The sequence below is a fragment of the Quercus robur genome, chromosome 9 (assembly GCF_932294415.1).
Source record: "Quercus robur chromosome 9, dhQueRobu3.1, whole genome shotgun sequence".
Lineage (NCBI taxonomy): Eukaryota > Viridiplantae > Streptophyta > Magnoliopsida > Fagales > Fagaceae > Quercus > Quercus robur.
Genome location: NC_065542.1, coordinates 6,632,971 through 6,655,123, shown reverse-complemented (window position 1 = coordinate 6,655,123; position 22,153 = coordinate 6,632,971). Strand labels below are relative to the sequence as shown.

At 35.4% G+C, this 22,153-nt stretch overlaps 1 protein-coding gene across 2 annotated transcripts; it reads right to left on the bottom strand.

The window, feature by feature from the left end:
• Positions 1–889: 889 nt before the first annotated feature.
• On the bottom strand, positions 890–20,910 carry LOC126699655 (benzyl alcohol O-benzoyltransferase-like). Of its 2 annotated transcripts, none has more exons than XM_050397605.1 (2): positions 20,364–20,910; positions 890–2,047 (listed from the first exon to the last, which is right to left on the bottom strand). In XM_050397605.1, the coding sequence occupies exons 1-2, from the start codon at positions 20,808–20,810 to the stop codon at positions 1,115–1,117; spliced, it is 1,380 nt and encodes a 459-aa protein (XP_050253562.1). In that variant the 5' UTR covers positions 20,811–20,910; the 3' UTR covers positions 890–1,114. The 2 variants fall into 2 exon arrangements, with proteins under 2 accessions (XP_050253562.1, XP_050253561.1); XM_050397604.1 differs by lacking the exon at positions 890–2,047 and adding an exon at positions 17,021–18,145.
• Positions 20,911–22,153: the final 1,243 nt, after the last annotated feature.

Genomic DNA, 22,153 nt, shown 5'->3' with positions numbered 1-22,153 from the left:
AAATCTCAACTATGAACATAAAACCCCAAAAAGCATAATTTAAGGATCAAAATTAAAGCAATTACAACACTTTTTATCATGGAATAAAGCTAACATAAAACATAGTTGTAAATCACAACTTTACATACTACAGACACAAAAGGTTTTATAAGCTGTTATTGTGATAAATTTTTACTGTTTTTTATTTGGACCTACCATTAATATTATTTTTTACTTACTAATAACTATTTATCATATCAACAATTTGTAAAATTGCTTGTGACTCAAGCATTTTCTGTGTGTATATATATATATATATATATATATGAAATAGAGTTCTGCTGTCTTAAAGCACCCTCGTTCTTCTCTTGTCACAAGCCCTCTTCAATTTCTGCAATTGTTGACCTTAATTACAGATCATTACATGAAGGCAATCATATTTTTTTTCCCATACAAATACTGCCAGTAGGCACAGGTTTGAAGGCGCGCATGAGTAAAAACTTTCTAGCTTGGATTACACACTCTCCAAATTTTATGGTTTATCCCTTGTGATCTGGTGGTGCAGAATATCCTAATCACATGACATGATGACAATCATGCCAGTATCTATCACGTAGCAGTTTAAACTTGATGAAAAGTTCGATACCTTTTTTTGGGTAAAATATATTTGCAGTAATGCATAAGATATAATACATGCGTATTTGCTATATTTTCATTCAGTCAATTGCATTTTTAGCTTCTCACACAGTCACGCTCAGCTCAGAACGTGCACATTGCCTATCTTCATTCAGTCATCGCACTGGGTATCTCACACTCTAGCATTCAAGTCACAACAGTCATTTGTAAGCCAGTTTTGAGGACTTTAAAAGGGTCTGACCTTAATTAACAAATACCAAAAAACTAATAAAAATTTGAATTTAAAGTTGAAATTAACTACTTGTACTCCTTATAAAAACTAGGGCAGTGCTTATTACACCGTGTGTGCAAATACACACTGCCCAAATACACTAAAAATGTGACTTAAAGTTATGTTTTTAGTGTATTATTGCACTTTTATGGTGCAATAAATTTTTCCCTAAACACTAATCTACTACAATATAAAATTCAAACTTTACCAACTCTTGGTAAATTGGGCTCACAAGCTAGAGACAATAAACTTGGATTTCTTATCAGTAACTTGCTGGTCCTTCAACAAACAATCCAACTGCTTTACGAATCTTTCCATGGCTTGGACTGGCAGGGAAATTGGCACCATTATTCCATTCTCTCCTTTACTATTCTTACCAGGTATTTGAAAGCATGACACTCCGGGGATGGCCCCCACCTCACCCTTGGCTGGCCCACCATAAATCGATTTACCCCACCCATAGTCCACCTCTCCAAATCTGGCACGTGCCACACTCGACACAACGTATGACCCCACCCCATAGAAGTGGGGCCGACCCTTAATCACCATAAGATCAGAAACCGATTGCATGTACTCCTCTGTTACGTTGTCCTTCGCCTTCTTCACCAATTCCACAGCGTAACCCAATGGATTCTCACAAAGCTTCCCTGCAGTTGTGAGTGCCACAGAGAACGCAAAAACGTTGCCATAATAACCAGAGGGTAAAGGAGGGTTGAATTTATCACGTGCGTTGACAATACACAACACACGAACCACTTCATGGGGTTTTGTATGGAGAGCTATGGTTCGACAACGCCAGATGCATGCGGTGAGCAACTCGAAGGTGGAGCATTGTTTCAAGTGATGTGGCATGAATCTCCTGAGTGTGGACACCTCAGTAGGGCCAAAGAAAATGGCACGGTGGGCCATGTTGTCAATAACTGGGATTGAAACAATGGTGTCCGCAACCATTTCGTCGTACTCTCGGTGTGTGCATGTCACATGAGGTGGATCCCTTGCTTGAAGGAGATGTCTCTGCCACACGGGTAAGATAGAGGGAGCACTTGCACCACGTGCCATCTCGCCCACTGCCATCATGAATTGCACCACTCCAGGGGCATCACTCATCGTGTGGTTGAGGCGAAGGGCGAAGATGAAACCATCACACTTGAGACGTGTCACCTGTCAATCATCACCGGGCAACATGATAATTGGTTTATGTAATTAATAAAGAATGATGCTAGAGATATATTATAATTGTACTACATAACCTTTAAATGCTTGTGCCACCAATTATAAAAAATGTAACTTTATCTTTCATTTGTCATGTTGTTTGGTATCCATCAATCATATCTATTACTTGTGAAGGTTAACATTTTCCATCTATATATATATATATATGGACCTGAATGAGTAATAACGGGCAATGAATGATGCACCTAGAGCCAGGAACATCGGCATTGGGAATGGATGGTGAAGTTTGTGACCAAACTGTTCAAGAGTAATATCAGCATTGACCTCAATAAACATGACACCCTCACCAATACATTCTTTTCTACTACAAGCTTCCGGCCAAGCCCTTCCCTAATCCTATCAGCAAATGGATACTAAAAAACTGGTGTTTGTGCAAGTGTCTAATGACTCTCACAGGGTGATCAATATCAGAAAGTTGTTTGAATTCATGAGGTGTGGGCTTAGCTGGGACAACTAGTTTTGGTTTGCACCTTCTTATTGTGAACACTAGAGAGGTGGCTGGTGGTGCCATGCCGAGAAGAAGGGGGTTTGATGAGAGTATTAAAAATAATGAGGAAGCTTTCTGTGGTTGTTGTAGTGTGTGTTATGATGTTTTTTGAAGTAGAATTTATAATTTACCTAACCTGGATGAATAATTTGGCGTGTTTACAATGCCAACCACGTTTGTTCGTTTGTTTTTTCTTCTTTTGGTTCAGCTTCTACTTTCTCACAAATTTACTACTATAATTTATCATTAACGAATCAGTTAAAAGTATCACAATTGCTTTTTGGCGTGTGGAGGAATGTGACAAACAGCATTGTCTTACATGAGGACAGTGAATACAAAAGCAAAACTTTGTCTTGATGGAATGCAAAGTCAGACCTAGCAGCAAAAAAAAAAACTAGTAATTTTCATGATAAAAATAAAAATTGTTCATACCATAACGGACCCTTGTTAAAAGTCTCATTTTTGCTACTAAACATAATACTCTATATCTCTCTTTGTCTTGCACCAATATTTCACCTCTGCTTGAAACCAATGAAGCTTCATAATTCCAAGTTTCGTGTGATATGGCTTACATACCTTCTTGCTATTCTTCTCTTTCCTATTAGCCTACTACACTTGCAAACGACCAATATTTCTTCTTCTTTTCCTTCAAGAGTTCAAATATTTGAAGGATGTGGAGCTCATTTTATCAAACAATTTTCTTTTTCTTTTTTTTTTTTTTTTTTTTTCATAAGGGAGACATTTAGGTTCAAATTCCTCCTCCCATTGTACCTATTGAATTTTACGGGGTTGGGTTCAAGTTATATATGGTGTAACTTTAAGTAATATTACACTACTTAATATTTTTTAGTCGGATACAAATTTTGACAAATCCAACATTGGATTACATTATTTTTGTATATTCTGCATGCTTGCAAATTCAAGATAATTAAAGATCAATAACCATGTCATCCATCAATTATTTAAATTTAAGTTTTTGTAGTTTAAAATAATACATAAAATATGAGTTTATGGATCAAGCGGTAAATAACATCCGATTGATATGAAAATTGACATACATGTTATGAACATATAAAACATGTAATTCAACGGTAATGTTTTCAAAATATGAATTCAAAAATAATTTATTGATTAATGTAACATTGTTTAGAGTTAAACTAGTTGAAACTTAAACCCATATATATAATGGTCTTAATAAAAATTAGGAATAGGGGAAAAAAAATATAGGAAGACTAAGGTCAAGTTCTTGTATAGTCATATTAATATATTATTAGTTTCATTACTGGGGCTGATTCTTAGGCTGCATTTGTTTCGATGGTAAAGGAAATCAGGAAAATGTTTTACACCCTTAAGGGTGTTTGGGTGCGCATGAAAATTCGGTCAAACTGAAAATGAATTTCAGTTGACTGTAAAATACACAGCCTCACGCATGAAAACCAATTACACTTGTATTTTACCTTCAAATGATTTCCGGACTCAAACACCCGTAGAGAGAGAGAGAGAGAGAGAGAGAGAAGAGAAGAGAAGAGAGTACAGAGAAAGAAGACATGGGTCCCGACCAAGCAAGAAGACCCATCCTCACCGGACTCACACCCAAAGAAAGAAGACCCATCCCTCAAGCCAAGCAAGGAGAGGGTACTCTGCCGACCCATCCCTCATCCTCACCGACCCATCCCACTCCGCCAACCCATTCCTCATCGTCACCAACCCAATGAACGACCCACCCCTGAGCCAATCGAACCGCCATGAGTAACCCATCCTTAAGCCGATTTGTCCACCGTGTGAGCAACCCACTCCTAGATCAGACCACCCAATGAGTGACCCACTCCTAGATCGAGCCGCCACCTTTAGGTCAACCCATCGTGTCCATGTCGCCACTGCCGTCGCCACCACCAAGTCACCCACGAATCAATCTCTCTCTCTCTCTCACTTAAGTCCCTCTCTCACGATTGGTCTTTGGATTTTGATTTTTTTTGTTTTGATTTTTGTTTCTTTGATTGTTTATATATTTTGATTCTCTATAATAATATTTGTTTGGATCCTAAGAAAATGTGAGATACTTGATAAAAATAGGTTTTCTAGAGCATTTTCAGGAACACAACCAAATACTAGAAAATATTTTCTAAAACATTTTTTGGAATGCAACCAAACACTTGAAAATATTTTCCTCTCTCGAAAATATTTTCCCCTGTATTCATTTTACACTCGGAATTCAATTTACATTGAACCAAATGCAGCCTTAGGCTAGGCCAATTAGGCATCACCTAAGGCCCCCTATGAGAGAATGGCCCCAAAATTTTAGTTTGTTAATTACTAATTTTTGTAAACATTTCTCTCCCCGAAGTATCTTGTCAATTTTAGTCATCTAATCACCTATTTGGCCATACAACAAACAATCTCTCTCTCTCTGGGAAATTAGATTTTAACCCTCTTCGCCTTACATAGAACTAGACATGGCAAAATGGGTCAGAATTTTCTGACCTGACCCGATTAACCAGTTTAAAAATGACCCATTTTGACCCGTGACCCGATTGACCTAATCTAAACCCAACTCGCCCTTTTGCCATGTCTACCAACGTTGAGTAGATTGAGATTAAGGTGTTATTCTTATAAAATATTTACTTATTCTTCTTTACTTAATATGTTATGTACATCATTATAGTTTGTCATTCTTTACTTGCCACATTCATTTTCTCTTCCTACTTTAAACAGATCGAAGATTATACCAAAATTATCTTCTAGAAAACTGGAACAAGAGTTGCACAAAATTTGGGTATCAAGTGTTTAGTAGTAATTGGTAAGTGGTAACAGTATCACCAGTGAGAATTTAATCACAGTTAAGGAACTCATAAACAATTTATAGATTGCATCTATTTCAAAAAAAAAAAAAAAAAAAATTGTTTGAAAAATATGGGTCAACTTGACCTAACCCGACCAGTGACCCGACTCGACCCGATTGACCCGTTTAAAAATGATCCATTTTGACCCGCGACCTGATTGACCTAACCTGAAACCGACCTGACCCACCTCGCCCCGCCCCGCCCCGCCCCGCCCGTTTTGCCACGTCTACAAAATAAATTTAATATTTTTTATAATTTAACAGCTAAATCATGATATTTAATTCTCTATGTAAAATCAATCTTGGTTTTATTAGGATTAATTTCTTGAATTACGTTCTAGAGTCTTTTTTGTACGTTAAGAGCATTGTAGCTCAGTTAACATTTTTTTAATGTTTCTAACAAAAATAGATAATGTTCAAATCTCATCTCTCTGTTTGGATAAAAAAGAGTTATATGTTTAAGTCTTTATTTGGATATATGTATTGTGTAATTTTATTATTTAATGAAGTCATATTATTGATTTTAATAAACTAGATTCTATTGTTCTATACTTTTAAGTTGAAGAGCCGTATTATCAATTCAAAAATAAATATTAGTAAAACTCAAATACATAAACTTAATTAGTAATCTTTCTTCTTGAACAGTAAAAAATAAATAGATTTTTATTTTTTAAAAACACTACTTAAATTATATGTTGTTTTGATCCTAAACAAACAAAATTATTCATCCAGGTAAGGTAAATTACGACCCTATGTACAATGATATATATATATATATATATATATATATATATATGACCAGAATGAACAGTATATGTACCTGAATAAGCAATAATGGGCAATTAAGGATCCCTCCAGAGCCAGGAACATCAAAGAGGAGTTCCTCCCAACACGGAAATGGGGGTTGAAGTAAATCACCAAACTGTTCAAGTGTAACATCAGCATCAGCCTCAATAAAGATGATACCCTTTCCAGTACATTCTACTATAAGCTTTCGGCCAGGTCCTTCCTTAAGCCTACCAGCAAATGGGTAGTAAAACACTAGTGTTTTTGCAAGTGCCTCTCTAATGACTCTCACAGGGTCTCTACCTTTCATTGAGGGATCATATTTATAGAATTGTATGAGTGGGATTTGAAATCGAAGACTCTCTTGGTCATCAATATCAGAAAGTTGTTTGAATTCATGGGGTGTGGGCTGTCGGGGACGTTTTTTTTTGTGTGCAACAAGGGCCGAGATTGCAGAGATGAGCCCAAAACTCCCCTTGGGTTCGTCAAATTCGTTAGTTATTTGGAGAGCCAAGCCCAAAATTCACAATGTGGGGTATACAAAGGCTAATGGTGCTTTATGGAAAAAGAAACCAACACAAAAATGAAAACATAAGAAAACGCAGAAACTGTATATTCATGAGTCAGAAATTTCAGCCCGCAGTCACACAGAGGAAGAAATTGAAGGAGGTCCCGAGCAAGAGAAGGAGAGTTCCTCTATCTCAATATTTTCACCCCCAACCCTTCAAAATCGTCCATACACTAGGTAGCTGACTGGGCTTTTTGTGTCAAAGTTTTTGGGTTTTTTGTGTGAAAAACCTCTCTCCTTCTTGTGGGCTGGTGATGGATATTTATACCAAGCTTTAGGGGATGCTTGTGACCAGTTCTTAGGTGGGAGGAAGGCCTTGGACCTTTCAGATGCTATCTTTATGACTTGGTGTGTTATGTTTTATGCTTAGGGAAAGGTTTGGTTGCTTTTTGCATGATTTTGGAAAACAAAGTTGTTTCATCTTTATAGCTGCTGCCTCTGGTCTTTGTAGGCCTTGGGAGACTACATTTAGGTGGCTGAGTGGGCTAGGCTGCTCAGTCTTTTTCTTAGAGTCAGCTGCCTTGGTGTGGGAAAATGGAGCTGGGCTGAAAATCAGGGGCACAGTCACACAGAGCATGGAGTCAAATTTGGGGTGGAAATTTCTGACATTGGACCTCCTTGATGGGCCCTAGATGCCCCCAGTGTCCCTAGCCCATTTCGTGGCACACACAGGCTGGGCCTATGTAAAATATCCAATGGGAACTAACCCACACCCACCAAAACCATTCCTATTCAATTCTCCAACTATTCGCATGGGCTTGGGCCACGCAACAGAGCAGAATACACTGATAAAATACATTAGTTGGACCCGCTAAGCAATTGGGCTTAGTAATTCCGTCGAACCATAAAATTTGTCGCGAAAATGACCATTAACATGGGCTTAGCAGGAGCAACCAGTTCTGGTTTACACTTTCGTACTCTGAACACTAGAGAGAGGTTGGTGTTGGTGCCATGTCAAATAGAGAGGTTGTTCTGTGTGTATTGATTGATATTTCAAAGTAGAATTTATAGCAAGAGATGAAAAGAATTGCGATTTTCTTTCTCATAGTCCTACCAAATTGTTGACCGTGCATAATGTGTCAGTTTGGTAATGTTATTTGTTTTTATTTTTTAAAAATATGTGGAGTAAAAAAATTATGTAAAAATATGTATTTAAATATATATACCAAACTAGTTTTTAAAGGCAGTTTAGTATAAGATTTTGAGTAACAATTTTTATTTTTTAAACAATATTTATATTTTTATATATTTTTCATTCACATATATTTTTAAAATATACAAGTAACATTAGCGTTACCAAACGGAACGTAATGCACGGTCAACAATGTGATTGACTTTCCAAAATATCTGCCTTCACTTTCATTTCTTTTTATTTTGGGCTATTGGTCTGTGTGCCACTGACAACTCACGTGAAATTACTGTATTATAAAAGTAAAAAGTTTTGAATTTCAAACTCCAACTACTCCTTTTTTTTTGATAAACTTCAAATTTCAAGTACACCGCTTTACTTTTAGAATCTTATGCGTGCCTTTGTTGACAAAAAGATTTTGTGTATTATTATTATTATTATTACTATTATTATTGATAAGGGTATTTTTAGACCTACAAAGCTGATGACATGGTAAGACTGACGAATACATTTCGGTGGGCAGATGGATCCAGAGGAAGCGAATCTCAGTTAGGCGAACCTCAATATGGACGGACCCAACAGAGGGGACGGACCCCCGACGAACGAACCCAATAGAGGGGGACGCATGGTATTGGAAGTGTTCATCAAGAATCCTGATATGGAAAAGCCTTGCACCCTACGCCTAACCATAATTGAGGGTTGTAGAGTACAAAATTTAGGCTGACGGATCCATTTGAATGGACCTAACGGTACGATACTAGTAGACGGATATTCTCTCTACATGGACGGATCCGAGTTACAAGGAAAAGAGGTGGACGGGCCTCAAGGCCATGTGGCACCTACATGGCTTAAGTGGTCTCCAAGAAATCCTAAAAGGAAATAACTTGGGCTCCACGGCTAACCCTAACCAAGGAGAGACCTACAAGGAAAGGATTTCCGTAAGATACGCGCGTTAATGAAGATCTTCTCTACATGGAAATGTCTTGCCCATCACGTTTGGGACTATTCAAGAGGATTCCTATAAGGAAAAGACTTCTACACCAAGGAAGAGAGGCCAACCTTCTACTACTATAAAAGCCCCAATACCCTCACAAATCAAGGTACGCATAATTTACTCCTCTCTAGCACTCTAGAGTTATGAGAATAGTTCTAACTTGACCTTCGGAGGGTATTTGGCCGGCACCACACCGGTGTTCTCTGTTAGGTCTTCTCTCTTTTCTTTGCAGATATCATTACAAGCATGCAAGGATCGTGTAGCTCACTGGTGATATTTACGGCATCATCAATTATTATTGTTATCAAATAGATCATATTCTTAGCTTTATTAATTGGATTTTACTAATATGTGTCTTTAGGGTGCATATTAATTTTTATTTTTGGAAAAAATTTTCTTGAGAATTAAAAAAGTAATGACAACTTTTTCAATTCCTAAGAAAATATTTCCAAAAATAGAAAACTTAATATATGTCCTACGGACACACATTAACCGGACCCGTATTAATGCATGATATCTGAGCAATAGAAAGGACTATTAGAGCATTCCCATCGACCATTGCAAAATGAAAAATGTAGAGGAAAAATACCATTAAGGCACAAAAAGGCGCTGGTAATCAGATTTGTAAAATGTTAGAATTGTAAATTTTTTTACAATTGTGCTACAGTGTCATCTTACATTAGGATGGTACTGTAACACAATTGTAAAAAATATAATATATTTTAATTGATAAAGTGGAAGAGAGAAGGAGGAGAAGAGAGAGAGAGAGTTGTATGGGAATATATTATATTATTTTAGTGTGTAATATATATTATTTTAATGAGTGAAATAGGAAAATAAAAATTGAGATGTTAGGTGTTTAAAATGGTATGATATAATTGATAAAGTAACTTTTTAAGATGATAAAATAGGATATGATACAATTTTCCATTGTGAATGCTCTTATGTGTGCTTATAACTTAAAAGGACTTTCATATTAATTTTGACTAATATGTATGTATAAATAAATATAAAATAGTGATAATTCAGAAATAGTACACCAATATTAATTAGTATCGAAATATTTCGTTTTTCAGACTAAACTTAAACGGCTTCCAATACAAAATTGACTGCCTTGGTAAAAACCCAATTAATCCAAATCCAATTTTCCATACCGTTAACAACGGTCATTTGCAATTCGCAATTTGCGACATGCATGTCAAAGTTTGTTTGCTCCATGGACCATGATCCATCTCAAATCCAAATTCCAATGTCCTATCCTTTTCACTTTGTGACTTTTCCAAGTTCAGATTTTGATTATTGACCCTTCCTTAACGTATCTTCATTTTCTCTTTCGTTCTCCAGAAAACAAAAGTCTCTCTCATTGAAGTGAGGGTTAAATGTAAATCTGACCATTTTCATTACCGAGTTTTTTGAGAATCCATTACTGAGTTTAATTGTGTTATGAGAGATTGTGTACAATTTGAAATGATGATGGAAATAACTACCGCGCACTACAAATATAAGTGTTTGTGAGGCGTGAGGAACAATAATCAAAGTTCAAGTCTCTAAAAATGAACTTCACACATATATAAATTAAGCTAGAGTAGTATTCTATTTAAGATAAAATTTAAAAAAAAAATTGATGGAAATTAATGTAGTTCTAGTAAATCTCATCAGAGATTGGTTCAATTTTCCCATACATATTAAATTAGAATCTTTGTGTTTTAGTCGCGTAAACATTTAAAAACCTATATTTTTCTTATACATACAGATTCTAATGTATATGTTAGTTTAAATTAATTAAAATAATATTTCCTAACCTTTTATAAAAAAAAAAAAATAATAAATCAACCCTACACAAAATAAATTTTAATTAAATTAAATCTTCTTTATTTTAAAAATAAATTCTAATTATCAAATATAATAATTTCATTGGACATTCTCATGAATTGAATATATTAAATTATAGTAATAATATAAACTAAAAATGGAGAGGACCATGTTTCAGGTTTGATAAGAGAAACAACATCTAGATCATTGTTTCACCATATATGTATTAGACTAAGGGCCTGTTTGGATTGAGAGAGGAGGGAGGGGGAGTGGAGGGGAATAGAGTAGAGTTGACTAAAAAAAGCTAATTTTAGGCCAATTCTACTCTAATCCTATTTCCCTCTCAATTCAAACAAACCATAAATAAGGTTTTTTGATAGTGTATTGTATACCATAACTCCCAACCACTACAAGTGACGCATTTTATATAAGAGAGCCCCCTGCTGGTCCTAATGTAACATTTCATAGATTTGTTTCTGCTGCCATTTATCTTGGATATTTTATATTGGTTTAACAATAAATTTAGTCCTCAACCTTTGTTACATGTTTCAAAATGATCTTCATCATTTGAAATGTTTCATTTTAGTCTTTATAATTTTAAACATATTTTTTGTCACACTGATTCGGCAGGATTAATAGATTTCTTGTACCTTCGATCCACAAATTATGCTTGCCAACGAGAATTTGGACATTACCACCTTACATGGACACCTAATTTATTTTGGCAAAGACTAAAAGACAAGTTATTTCGTATCTTTTGCCAACAATATGGAATTTCAAATTTTCATGCAATAGAAAAAGGTTATCACATTTTTCATAGCGATGATATGTTTTATTGTAATTGGTATATGATAATAATAGTGTTAATGATAGATTCAAATAAAGACCCAACAATTTTTCAAAAAAGACCATATAAGAAGTTGGGAAAAAAAATCATGAAAAATGTGATGTTCCTAAAGGGCTGTTTGGATTTGTAGTTTTCCATCACCCATAACTCTGTTTCCATCACTTATAACTTAAAATTGGTGGGTTTCATGGCTGAGTAGTTTGTTTAGATGTGTTTTCAATTTTTGTTTCCATCACTCAATTCTCTGATTTTTGAGTGATAAGTTATGGAAACTGAAAACACATTTTAGGTGTTTTCAAGTTATCAAAATTGAGTTTCCATGGTATTTTTGGTAATTAAACACACATACATGGGAACCACGGTCAGAGCAACATCATACCAAGCGCTACTTTTGATGGCTCTCTTCAACGGCTCTCTTCACTTTGGTAAAGCAAATCACTCTCCATCTTCATACCAGTACCACCACAAGTCCTTAGAAAATCTACCCTGCCCTCACCTCCTCATGCACTATTTCACCGATTGGAGCTCAGCCAACCTGCACCACTGGGTCACGATCACGCAATTGGGGATGCGCCATTGCACTGATCTTCCCTTGACCTATTTCTCAGTTTGAATAACCAATCTAAAAGGTATTTTATACATTTGAAGGAAGTTCAGCCCAGCCATGTCTAGCAAGCCATCTGACCTGATACAACCCGTGGTGGCCGTAGCTTAGATCGGTGAAGGACGATGGCGAGATAACCTGAAAACCTAAGAGCATTTCTTCAAAGTTTCAAAAACCCTAAGCTAGATCCACCACTCTCTTTTCCTTGAACAAACATGAATGGGTGTTGGGTTTACTTGTTTAGATTTTATTTATATTTTTCTTTTAGTTGTCCTGCTTCTGTATTTATAACACTGTGGTGTTGTGTGTTAAGTTTTCTTTTTTCTCTTGTTTGGGATTTTTGAAACTTCGGTGGGAGGGTTTGGAAAATTTATCACGAAATCTGTTAGGTTTTAAAGACTTAGGATTTTATGTAGTTAGAACTCTAATGTATATTGTTGGCAAACCATGATCAAAACAATATGTTTAGTCATGTTTAGACTTGCTCAAAGTTGGTTTATTTATGTAAAATTGGAATAAGCTGATGCAAGAATCATTTATGCTTCTCGGCCTGGTTCGATCGATCGAAGCTTAGGCTCAATCAATCGAAAATCGGGTCAGATGCGTTTTCTGTAAAATTCCAACTCAGCCCTAGTTTTGTTTTAAAACGTTTAGGGTTTTCTAATTTGCCTTAGGTATAAAAAGCAAACCCTAACCACATTTTAGTGTTGCTCATATTGCTGTTTGTGTAAATCTCTTGTGAGATTTGTAAGGAGCTTTCCTTTACACTAGTTTAGGATTATCAAGAAGGAGACTTTTTCAAGAGCTTGATGATCATTCAGTTGCTGCCATAAGAACGTAAAGAAATACAAGCGGGTGTGCTTGTACTTGCTGGAGAATCCAAGAAAGAAGGAGTCCGTGGTTTCGGAGCTTGCACGTGGTCGTGTCAGTAAGTTTCTACTGGTAGGTAGCAATAGGATGTTAGTGGTCTAAGTCCTGTTGAGTAACTTCGATTCTTTCATAATGGATTCAGGTTTACCTTGAGGATATCTAGGTTAAATCCTCCCCAGGTTTTTACCGGTTTAGTTTCCTAGGTGATCATATCATTGAGTTATTTATCTTTCCGCTGCTTTGCATGATATGATTGTTTGATTGTGATAACCTAGATTTGGAATTTGGACTAAATAACAACTTGGCTAATTACCTAGGTTAATCCAATTGTGTTTTTAAGGGGTCTAAAAACTATCAAGTGGTATCAGAGCAGGTTGCTCTCTTGTTGTTGATCTTTTGATCACTGAGCTGCTCCTTGACCCCTGTTGTCATGGAATATGGACATTCTCTTGTTATTCCTCCTCACTTTGATGAGAATAACCATCCGTATTGGAAAGTAAGGATGAAAGCATTCCTGAAATCAATTGATGAGATAGTTTGGAACTCCGTTGAATACGGATAGGAGAAGCCCACTACTTCTGTTAATGAGTGGCAAACTTCTCAAAAAGAAGCAGCCGCGTTCAATAGCAAAACTATAAATGCTATCTTTAACACTGTTTCTATGGAGGAATTTAAGAGAATATCTAATGTTGAGGTTGCTCATACTGCTTGGAATATCCTCCAGACTGTGCATGAAGGCACAAAGGCTGTCAAAATCAACAAATTGCAGCAGTTAACTTCTAAATTTGAAAGCATTAGGATGTTTGATGATGAATCTTTTGATGAATTATATGCTAAACTTAATGATATTGTTAATTCTGCTTATAACTTGGGTAAAATCTATGATCAACCTAAAATTGTTAGGAAGATTCTTAGATCTTTGACTGAAAATTTTAGACTCAAGGTGACTGCCATCACTGAAAGCAAGGATGTGGACACCATCCCTGTTGATGAACTTGTAGGATCTCTTCAATCCTATGAGTTGAACCTACCTAAGACTAGCAAATCCAAATCAATAACTCTTAAGTCAGTTGATGATGTTGATGTTGGTGAATTTAATGATGAGCTCTCTACTACAGAGATTACTTACCTTGCCAAGAACTTTAGGAATTTCCTTAGAAACAACAACAAGGGCAAGAGATAACAACACTGCTGAACCTAGAAACTTTAGAAAGAATGATCCCACTAAGGTTAATAGCATTGATAAACCTATAGATAAAATAGGTCAATCTTCAAATAATTCTATGGGTCCCTAGTGTTTTATTCTTTATTTTACATTTTATGGGTTCAAGTTTGGTTTTGGGAGAGTAACAGGGCTGAAGGGGTGAAGGGGAAATAAGAAGTGAAGAAAATGGTGGGGAATGAGGGTGAGGCGGGTAGGCTAATAGAAGTCTCTGACCAAGTGCTCAGGTATGGGTCCCACAAAAAGTACAAATATTTGAGTGATGAGAAGTTGAAAACAGTGTGCCAAACGTGCAGGGTTTAGGAAATTGGGGTATTTTAAGTGATAAGTGACGAAAATTGAGTGAGGAATGATGAGTGATGGTTTTTTTAAAACCAAACAGCCCTTAATATTTCTCAATTTACTTGTTTGTATGTTTAAATCAATGCTTAAGAAATAGAGAATTCATTAAAATCATCAAATTAAAAAAGAACATGCAGTCTACCCTCCTTTATTAGGGAAACTAGGGTTTAAATTCCTACTCCTATATTATTGTATTATCAAAAAAGATTTACAATATTATGCATTAATAATGGAGAAAATGCACTTCTAAATGGCGTGATAGTCATTGCACAAATATAAGTGTTTGTGAGGTGTGAGGGGCAATTGTTGGTTAAGATAGCTTAACCCCAGTTAATTAAATCAATTACCTAAGTTAATTAATTAGATTCAATTGCATGCAAATCGTGGAGGCACCAACAAATCACTAAAAATACTAAATGCAGTGGAAAATAAATTTGACATAGTGATATGTTGACAAATAAGAAAAACCTCACAATGTAAAAACCTCACCGGGTGATTTTAAGGTTACCACTCCTAAGAATCCACTAATCAATAATCAAGAGGTTACAAATATAAGGAATCTTACCAACTACCCTTAGCCTATCCCGAAATACCAACCTACAATTGAACTTTTGCTCCAATATTCAATTGAACTTGATCTTGTAGTAGTCTTCTTTCTCTTGATGCACAAACTTCCAATTTGTGACTAACCCTTTGCACGGATCCCAAGTACGTAACTAACTCAAGCAACTTGAATAGATGTTGTTGACTGCAAAGTTCTTCACTTCATCAACAATAAAGATTTGGAAGCACTCGATCACAAAACCCTATGGCATACAAATTAAATGCAATAGCTTCACAGAAAAAATATAAGTCTCTTGGTCTCTATATCCATGTTTGACGGCTTTTAAAATAAGCCTTATATATGTCTAGGGTTGTGAGAAAAAAAACTCCAAACAAATACACAAGACTGGGCTGAATTTCAGATCTGGAAATTCTGAAATCGTATTTCTCGATAGATCGAACTGCTGTTAAGCTATCTATCGAGCTTTACATTAAGTTTCGATAGCAAGCATCGATTTGATTTGTCGAGACTTAATGAACACATTTTCTTCACTTATTTCTTGAGCCAATCTTCATGTCTTTAATACTTAATTTGAACACCATGTTTCTTGAAGTACTAAACTCATCTTAGATCTATCCAGTTACAAGTAAAGTGCATTTTGTCAAAAGATTAGCCAATTACACAAAATATGACCCTAATAGCAATGATCAATCATCAAAGTTCAAGTCTCTAAGAATGAGTTTCCCATATACGTAGGTTAAACTAGAGTAGTATTCTACCTAAGATAAAATTTAAAAAATGATGGAATCAATGTAGTTTTAGTAAGTCTCATGAGAGATTGGTTCAATTTTCCCATATACTATAATATTAAATTAGCATCTTTGAGTTAGTCGTGTAAACATTTGAAAACCTATATTTTCTTGTACATAAAGATTCTAATGTATATTTTAAAATTTGGTGTTTAAAATTACAAACAACGTAAATATATGTTAGTTTAAATTAATTAAAATAATATTCCTAACCTTTTATAATAAAAAAAATTAAAATTAATAAATCAACCCTACACAAAATAAATTTTAATTAAATTAACTCTTCTTTATTTTAAAAATAAATTCTAATTATCAAATATAATAATTTCATTGGACATTCTCATGAATTGAATATAATAAATTAAGGTAATAATATAAACTAAAAATGGAGAGGACCATGTTTCAGGTTTGATAAGGGAAACAACATCTAGATTATCGTTTCACCATATATGTATTAGACTAAGGGCCTGTTTGGATTGAGAAAGGAGGGAGGGAGAGTGGAGGGAAATAGAGTAAAGTTGGCTGAAAATAGACTAAATTCTACTCTATTCTACCTTACCCCTCTTTTTTTCCCTTAATCCAAATGGACCATAAATAAGGTGTTTTGGTAGGGTATTGTATACCTGAACTCCCAACCACTACAAGTGACACATTTTATATAATAGAGCCACCTGCTGGTCCTAATGTAACATTTCATAGATTTGTTTCTATTGCCATTTATCTTGAATATTTTATATTATAAATTATTTGTTTAACAATAAATTTAGTCCTTAACCTTTATTACATGTTTCAAAATGATTTTCATCATTTGGAATGTTTTTTAGTCTTTTTATTTTTAAACATGTCATTTTATCACACTGATTTGGCAGGATTAACAGATTGCCTATCTTCATTCAGTCATTGCACTGGGTATCTCACACCCTAGCATTCTAGTCACAACAGTCACTTGTAAACCAGTTTTGAAGACTTTAAAAGGGTCTAACCTTTATTAACAAATACCAAAAAACTAATAAAAATTGGAATTTAAAGTTGAAATTAACTACTCTGTACTCCCTATAAAAACTAGGGCACACAGTGTGTGCAAATACACACTACCCAAATACGCTAAAAACGTGACTTAAAGTTATGTTTTTAGGGTATTTTTGCACTTTTATACACATTGTGTGCAATAGATTTTTCCTTAAACACTAATCTACTACAATACAAAATTCAAACTTTACCAACTCTTGGTAAATTGGGCTCACAATCTAGAGACAATTAACTTGGGTTTCTTATCAGTAACTTGCTGGTCCTTCAACAAGCAATCCAACTGCTTTACAAATCTTTCCATGGCTTGGACTGGCAGGGAAATTGGCACCATTATCCCATTCTCTCCTTTACTATTCTTACTCGGTATTTGAAAGCATGACACTCCGGGGATGGCCCCCACCTCACCCTTGGCTGGCCCACCATAAATCGATTTACCCCACCCATAGTCCACCTCTCCAAATCTGGCACGTGCCACACTCGACACAACGTATGACCCCACCCCATAGAAGTGGGGCCGACCCTTAATCACCATAAGATCAGAAACCGATTGCATGTACTCCTCTGTTACGTTGTCCTTCGCCTTCTTCACCAATTCCACAGCGTAACCCAATGGATTCTCACAAAGCTTCCCTGCAGTTGTGAGTGCCACAGAGAACGCAAAAACGTTGCCATAATAACCAGAGGGTAAAGGAGGGTTGAATTTATCACGTGCGTTGACAATACACAACACACGAACCACTTCATGGGGTTTTGTATGGAGAGCTATGGTTCGACAACGCCAGATGCATGCGGTGAGCAACTCGAAGGTGGAGCATTGTTTCAAGTGATGTGGCATGAATCTCCTGAGTGTGGACACCTCAGTAGGGCCAAAGAAAATGGCACGGTGGGCCATGTTGTCAATAACTGGGATTGAAACAATGGTGTCCGCAACCATTTCGTCGTACTCTCGGTGTGTGCATGTCACATGAGGTGGATCCCTTGCTTGAAGGAGATGTCTCTGCCACACGGGTAAGATAGAGGGAGCACTTGCACCACGTGCCATCTCGCCCACTGCCATCATGAATTGCACCACTCCAGGGGCATCACTCATCGTGTGGTTGAGGCGAAGGGCGAAGATGAAACCATCACACTTGAGACGTGTCACCTGCCAATCATCACCGGGCAACATGATAATTGGTTTATGTAATTAATAAAGAATGATGCTAGAGATATATTATAATTGTACTACGTAACCTTTAAACGCATGTGCCACCAATTATAAAAGGGTAACTTTTTATATATCTTTCATTTGTCATGTTGTTTGACATCCATCAATCATATCTATTACTTGTAAAGGTTAACATTTTCCATCTTCAAGAGAACAACGTACCAAACTACCAATAATTTTCCATCTATACGTATATATATGGACCTGAATGAGTAATAACGGGCAATGAATGATGCCCCTAGAGCCAGGAACATCGGCATTGGGAATGGAGGGTGAAGTGCATGACCAAACTGTTCGAGTGTAATATCAGCATTGGCCTCAATAAACATGACAGCCTCACCAATTTCTTTTCTACTACAAGCTTCCGGCCAAGCCCTTCCCTAAGCCTACCAGCAAATGGGTAGTAAAAAACTAGTGTTTGTGCAAGTGTCTAATGACTATCACAGGGTGATTAATATTAGAAAGTTGTTTGAATTCATGAGGTGTGGGCTTAGCTGGGACAACTAGTTTTGGTTTGCACCTTCTTATTGTGAACACTAGAGAGGTGGCTGGTGGTGCCATGCCGAGAAGAAAGGGGTTTAATGAGAGTATTAAAAATAATGAGGAAGTTTATGACGTTTTTCGAAGTAGAATTTATAATTTACCTAACCTGGATGAATAATTTCGCGTGTTTAGGATCAAAACAACATACGATGCCAACGACGTTTGTTTGTTTGTTTTTTTTGTTCAGCTTCTACTTTCTCACAAATTTAGTACTATAATGTATCATTAACGAATCAGTTAAAGTATAATAATTGCTTTTTGGTGTATGGAGGAATGTGACAAACGGCATTGTTTTACATGAGGACAGTGAATACAAAAGCAAAACTTTGTCTTGATGGAATGCAAAGTCAGACCTAGCAGCAAAAAAAAACTTATAATAAAAAAAAAAATTGTTCATACCCTAACGGACCCCTGTTTAAAGTCTCATTTTTGCTACTAAACATAATACTCTATATCTCTCTTTGCCTTGCACCAATATTTCACCTCTGCAGGGACGGACCTACAGTAGGGCAGGGGGGCCATTGCTCCTCCCCCCCCCCCAACAAAAAAAAAAAAAAAGTTAGTATATTCACCGTTGGATTATATTATTTTCGTATATTCTCCATACTTACAAATTAAAGATAATAAAAGATCAATAATCATGTCATGGTCAATCAATTGTTTAAATTCAAGTTTTTGTAATTTAAAATAATACATAAAATATGAGTTTATGGATCGAATGGTAAATAACATCCGATTGACATGAAAATTGACATGCATATTATGAACATATAAAACATGTAGTCCAATGGTGATTTTTTCAAAATATAAATTCAATAACAATTTATTTATTAGTGTAACATTGTTTAGAGTTAAACTAGATGTAATTTAAACTCATATATATATATATATATATATAATAAGGTCTTAATAAAAATTAGGAATAGGTAAAAAAATAGGAAGACTAAGGTCAAGTTCTTGTATAGTCATATTATTAGTTTCATTACCGAGGCTGATTCTTAGGCTACGGCAATTGGGCATCACCTAAGGCCCCCTACGAGAGAATGGCTCCAAAATTTTAGTTCGGCTGTACAACAAAATAAATTTAATCTTTTTTATAATTCACAGTTGAATCATGATATTTAATTCTCTAGGTAAAATATGTAAAATTAATCTTAATTTTGTTAGTATTAATTTATTGAATTACATGTTAAAGTCCTTTTTGTATGATAAGAGCATTGTAGCTCAATTAACAAAAAAGAGATATGTTTAAGTCTTTGTTTAGATATATTGACTGTATTGTGTAATTTTATTATTTATTGAAGTCATTATTGATTTTAACAAACTAGATTCTATTGTTCTACGCTTTAAGTTGAAGAGTCGTACTATCAATTTAAAAATAGATTTTAATAAAATTCAAATACATAAACTTAATTAGTAATCTTTCTTCTCAAACAGTAAGAAGAATAAATTTTAAATGTTAAATATATATAATATTTTTATTTTTAAAAAACACTACTTAAACTTTAAATTATATGTTGTTTTGATCCTAAACACGCAAAATTAATCATCCAGGTAAGGTAAATTATGACCCTACAATGATATATATGACTAGAATGAGCAGTATATGTACCTGAATAAGCAATAATGGGCAATTAAGGATCCCTCCAGAGCCAGGAACATCAAAGAGGAGCTCCTCCCAACATGGAAATGGGGGTTGAAGTGAATCACCAAACTGTTCAAGTGTAACATCAGCATCAGCCTCAATAAAGATGATACCCTCACCAGTGCATTCTACTACAAGCTTTCGGCCAGTTCCTTCCCTAAGTCTACCAGCATATGGGTAGTAAAACACAAGTGTTTTTGCAAGTGCCTCTCTAATGACTCTCACAGGGTCTCTACCTTTCATTAAGGGATCATATTTATAGAATTGTATGAGTGGGATTTGAAACCGAAGACCCTCTTGATCATCAATATCAGAAAGTTGTTTGAATTCGTGGGGTGTGGGCTTAGCAGGAGCAACCAGTTCTGGTTTACACCTTCGTACTTTGAACACTAGAGAGGTTGGTGTTGGTGCCATGCCAACTAAGAAAGTTGTGGGGCTTAGACTTAGAGGTTGTACTGTGTATTGATTGATATTTCAAAGTAGAATTTATAGCAAGAGATGAAGAGAATTGCGATTTTCTTGCTCGTAGTGCTACCAATTACGTGCTCTTGAAATACCTATTATCTACTTTTTCAAAGAATAATGCACGGTCAACAGTTTTTTTTTTTTTTTTTTTTTTTTTTTTTTTTTTTTTTTTTTTATGGGACACGGTCAACGATTTAGTCAGGACTTTGTCAAACTATTTGGTAAAGACCCAACTAATCCAAATCCACACCGTTAACAACGGTTGTTTGCAATTGGCAATTTGCTACATTCAAGTCAAATTTTGTTCGCTCAATGATCCATCTCTGATTAATCCAAATTTCAATGTCGTCTCTTTTGACTATGTGACTTTTCCAAGTTCAGATGTTAGATTATTCCTTGACATATCTTCATTTTCTCTTTCGTTTTCCAAAAAATAAAAGTCTCTCATTTTCTCCAATTACAATGGGATTTTCAATTTTGAAGTGAGGGTTAAACATAAATCTGACCATTTTCATTACCGAGTTTTTTGAGAATCCCATTACTGAGTTTAATGGTGTTATGAGTAGTGGAGTCAATACCGTACTGTACCGGCCGGTATGGCTGCAATTTTTCATACCGGCAACTTGGCCGGTACAGAACTACAGCTATTTCGTACTGCTTTTTGTACCATAGTTTACCGGCAAAACTGGGAAAAAAATCGGATACCAATTGGTGATAGAAAAACAAGAAAAATGGAAATTAAGTGATTAACGGTAAAAGAAAATACCATGTAACCCATAATACCGTTGTCGCTAGCATTGTTCCAAAAGTGACCAGCCATTCTTCTTCTTCTTCACGTCCATCCCTCCATCCATCTGCCTCTCTAAGAGCATCTCTAACAGGAGAGCTAAACACAAAATGATTTCTACTTTAGAGAGTAAACCCACAAAATAGGCTACTGTTCATTCTTCAATGGACTCTTTATATCTTGAATTTCTTTTGGCTCATGAACAGTAGCTCATCAAGTTTGATGGGCTACTGTTCATTCTTCAAATATTTTTTTTTTCTATTACAATAATAAGGTATTGAATAAAAAAATGTTGGAAGATGTGTAGTTGTTAAAAAAAGAATAAATAATAAATGTAAAAAAAATATTAAAATGAAATAGAAAATCTGTTGGAAAGTGTATTTGAAAAAGTAGATAGTTAAAAGGTAAAAATCATTATTCATTCTTCAAACAGTACAAAAATTTACCTCATCTATTGGAGATGCTATGAGGGCTTTAGTTGTTTGTTTTGTTGTGACTTTTAATA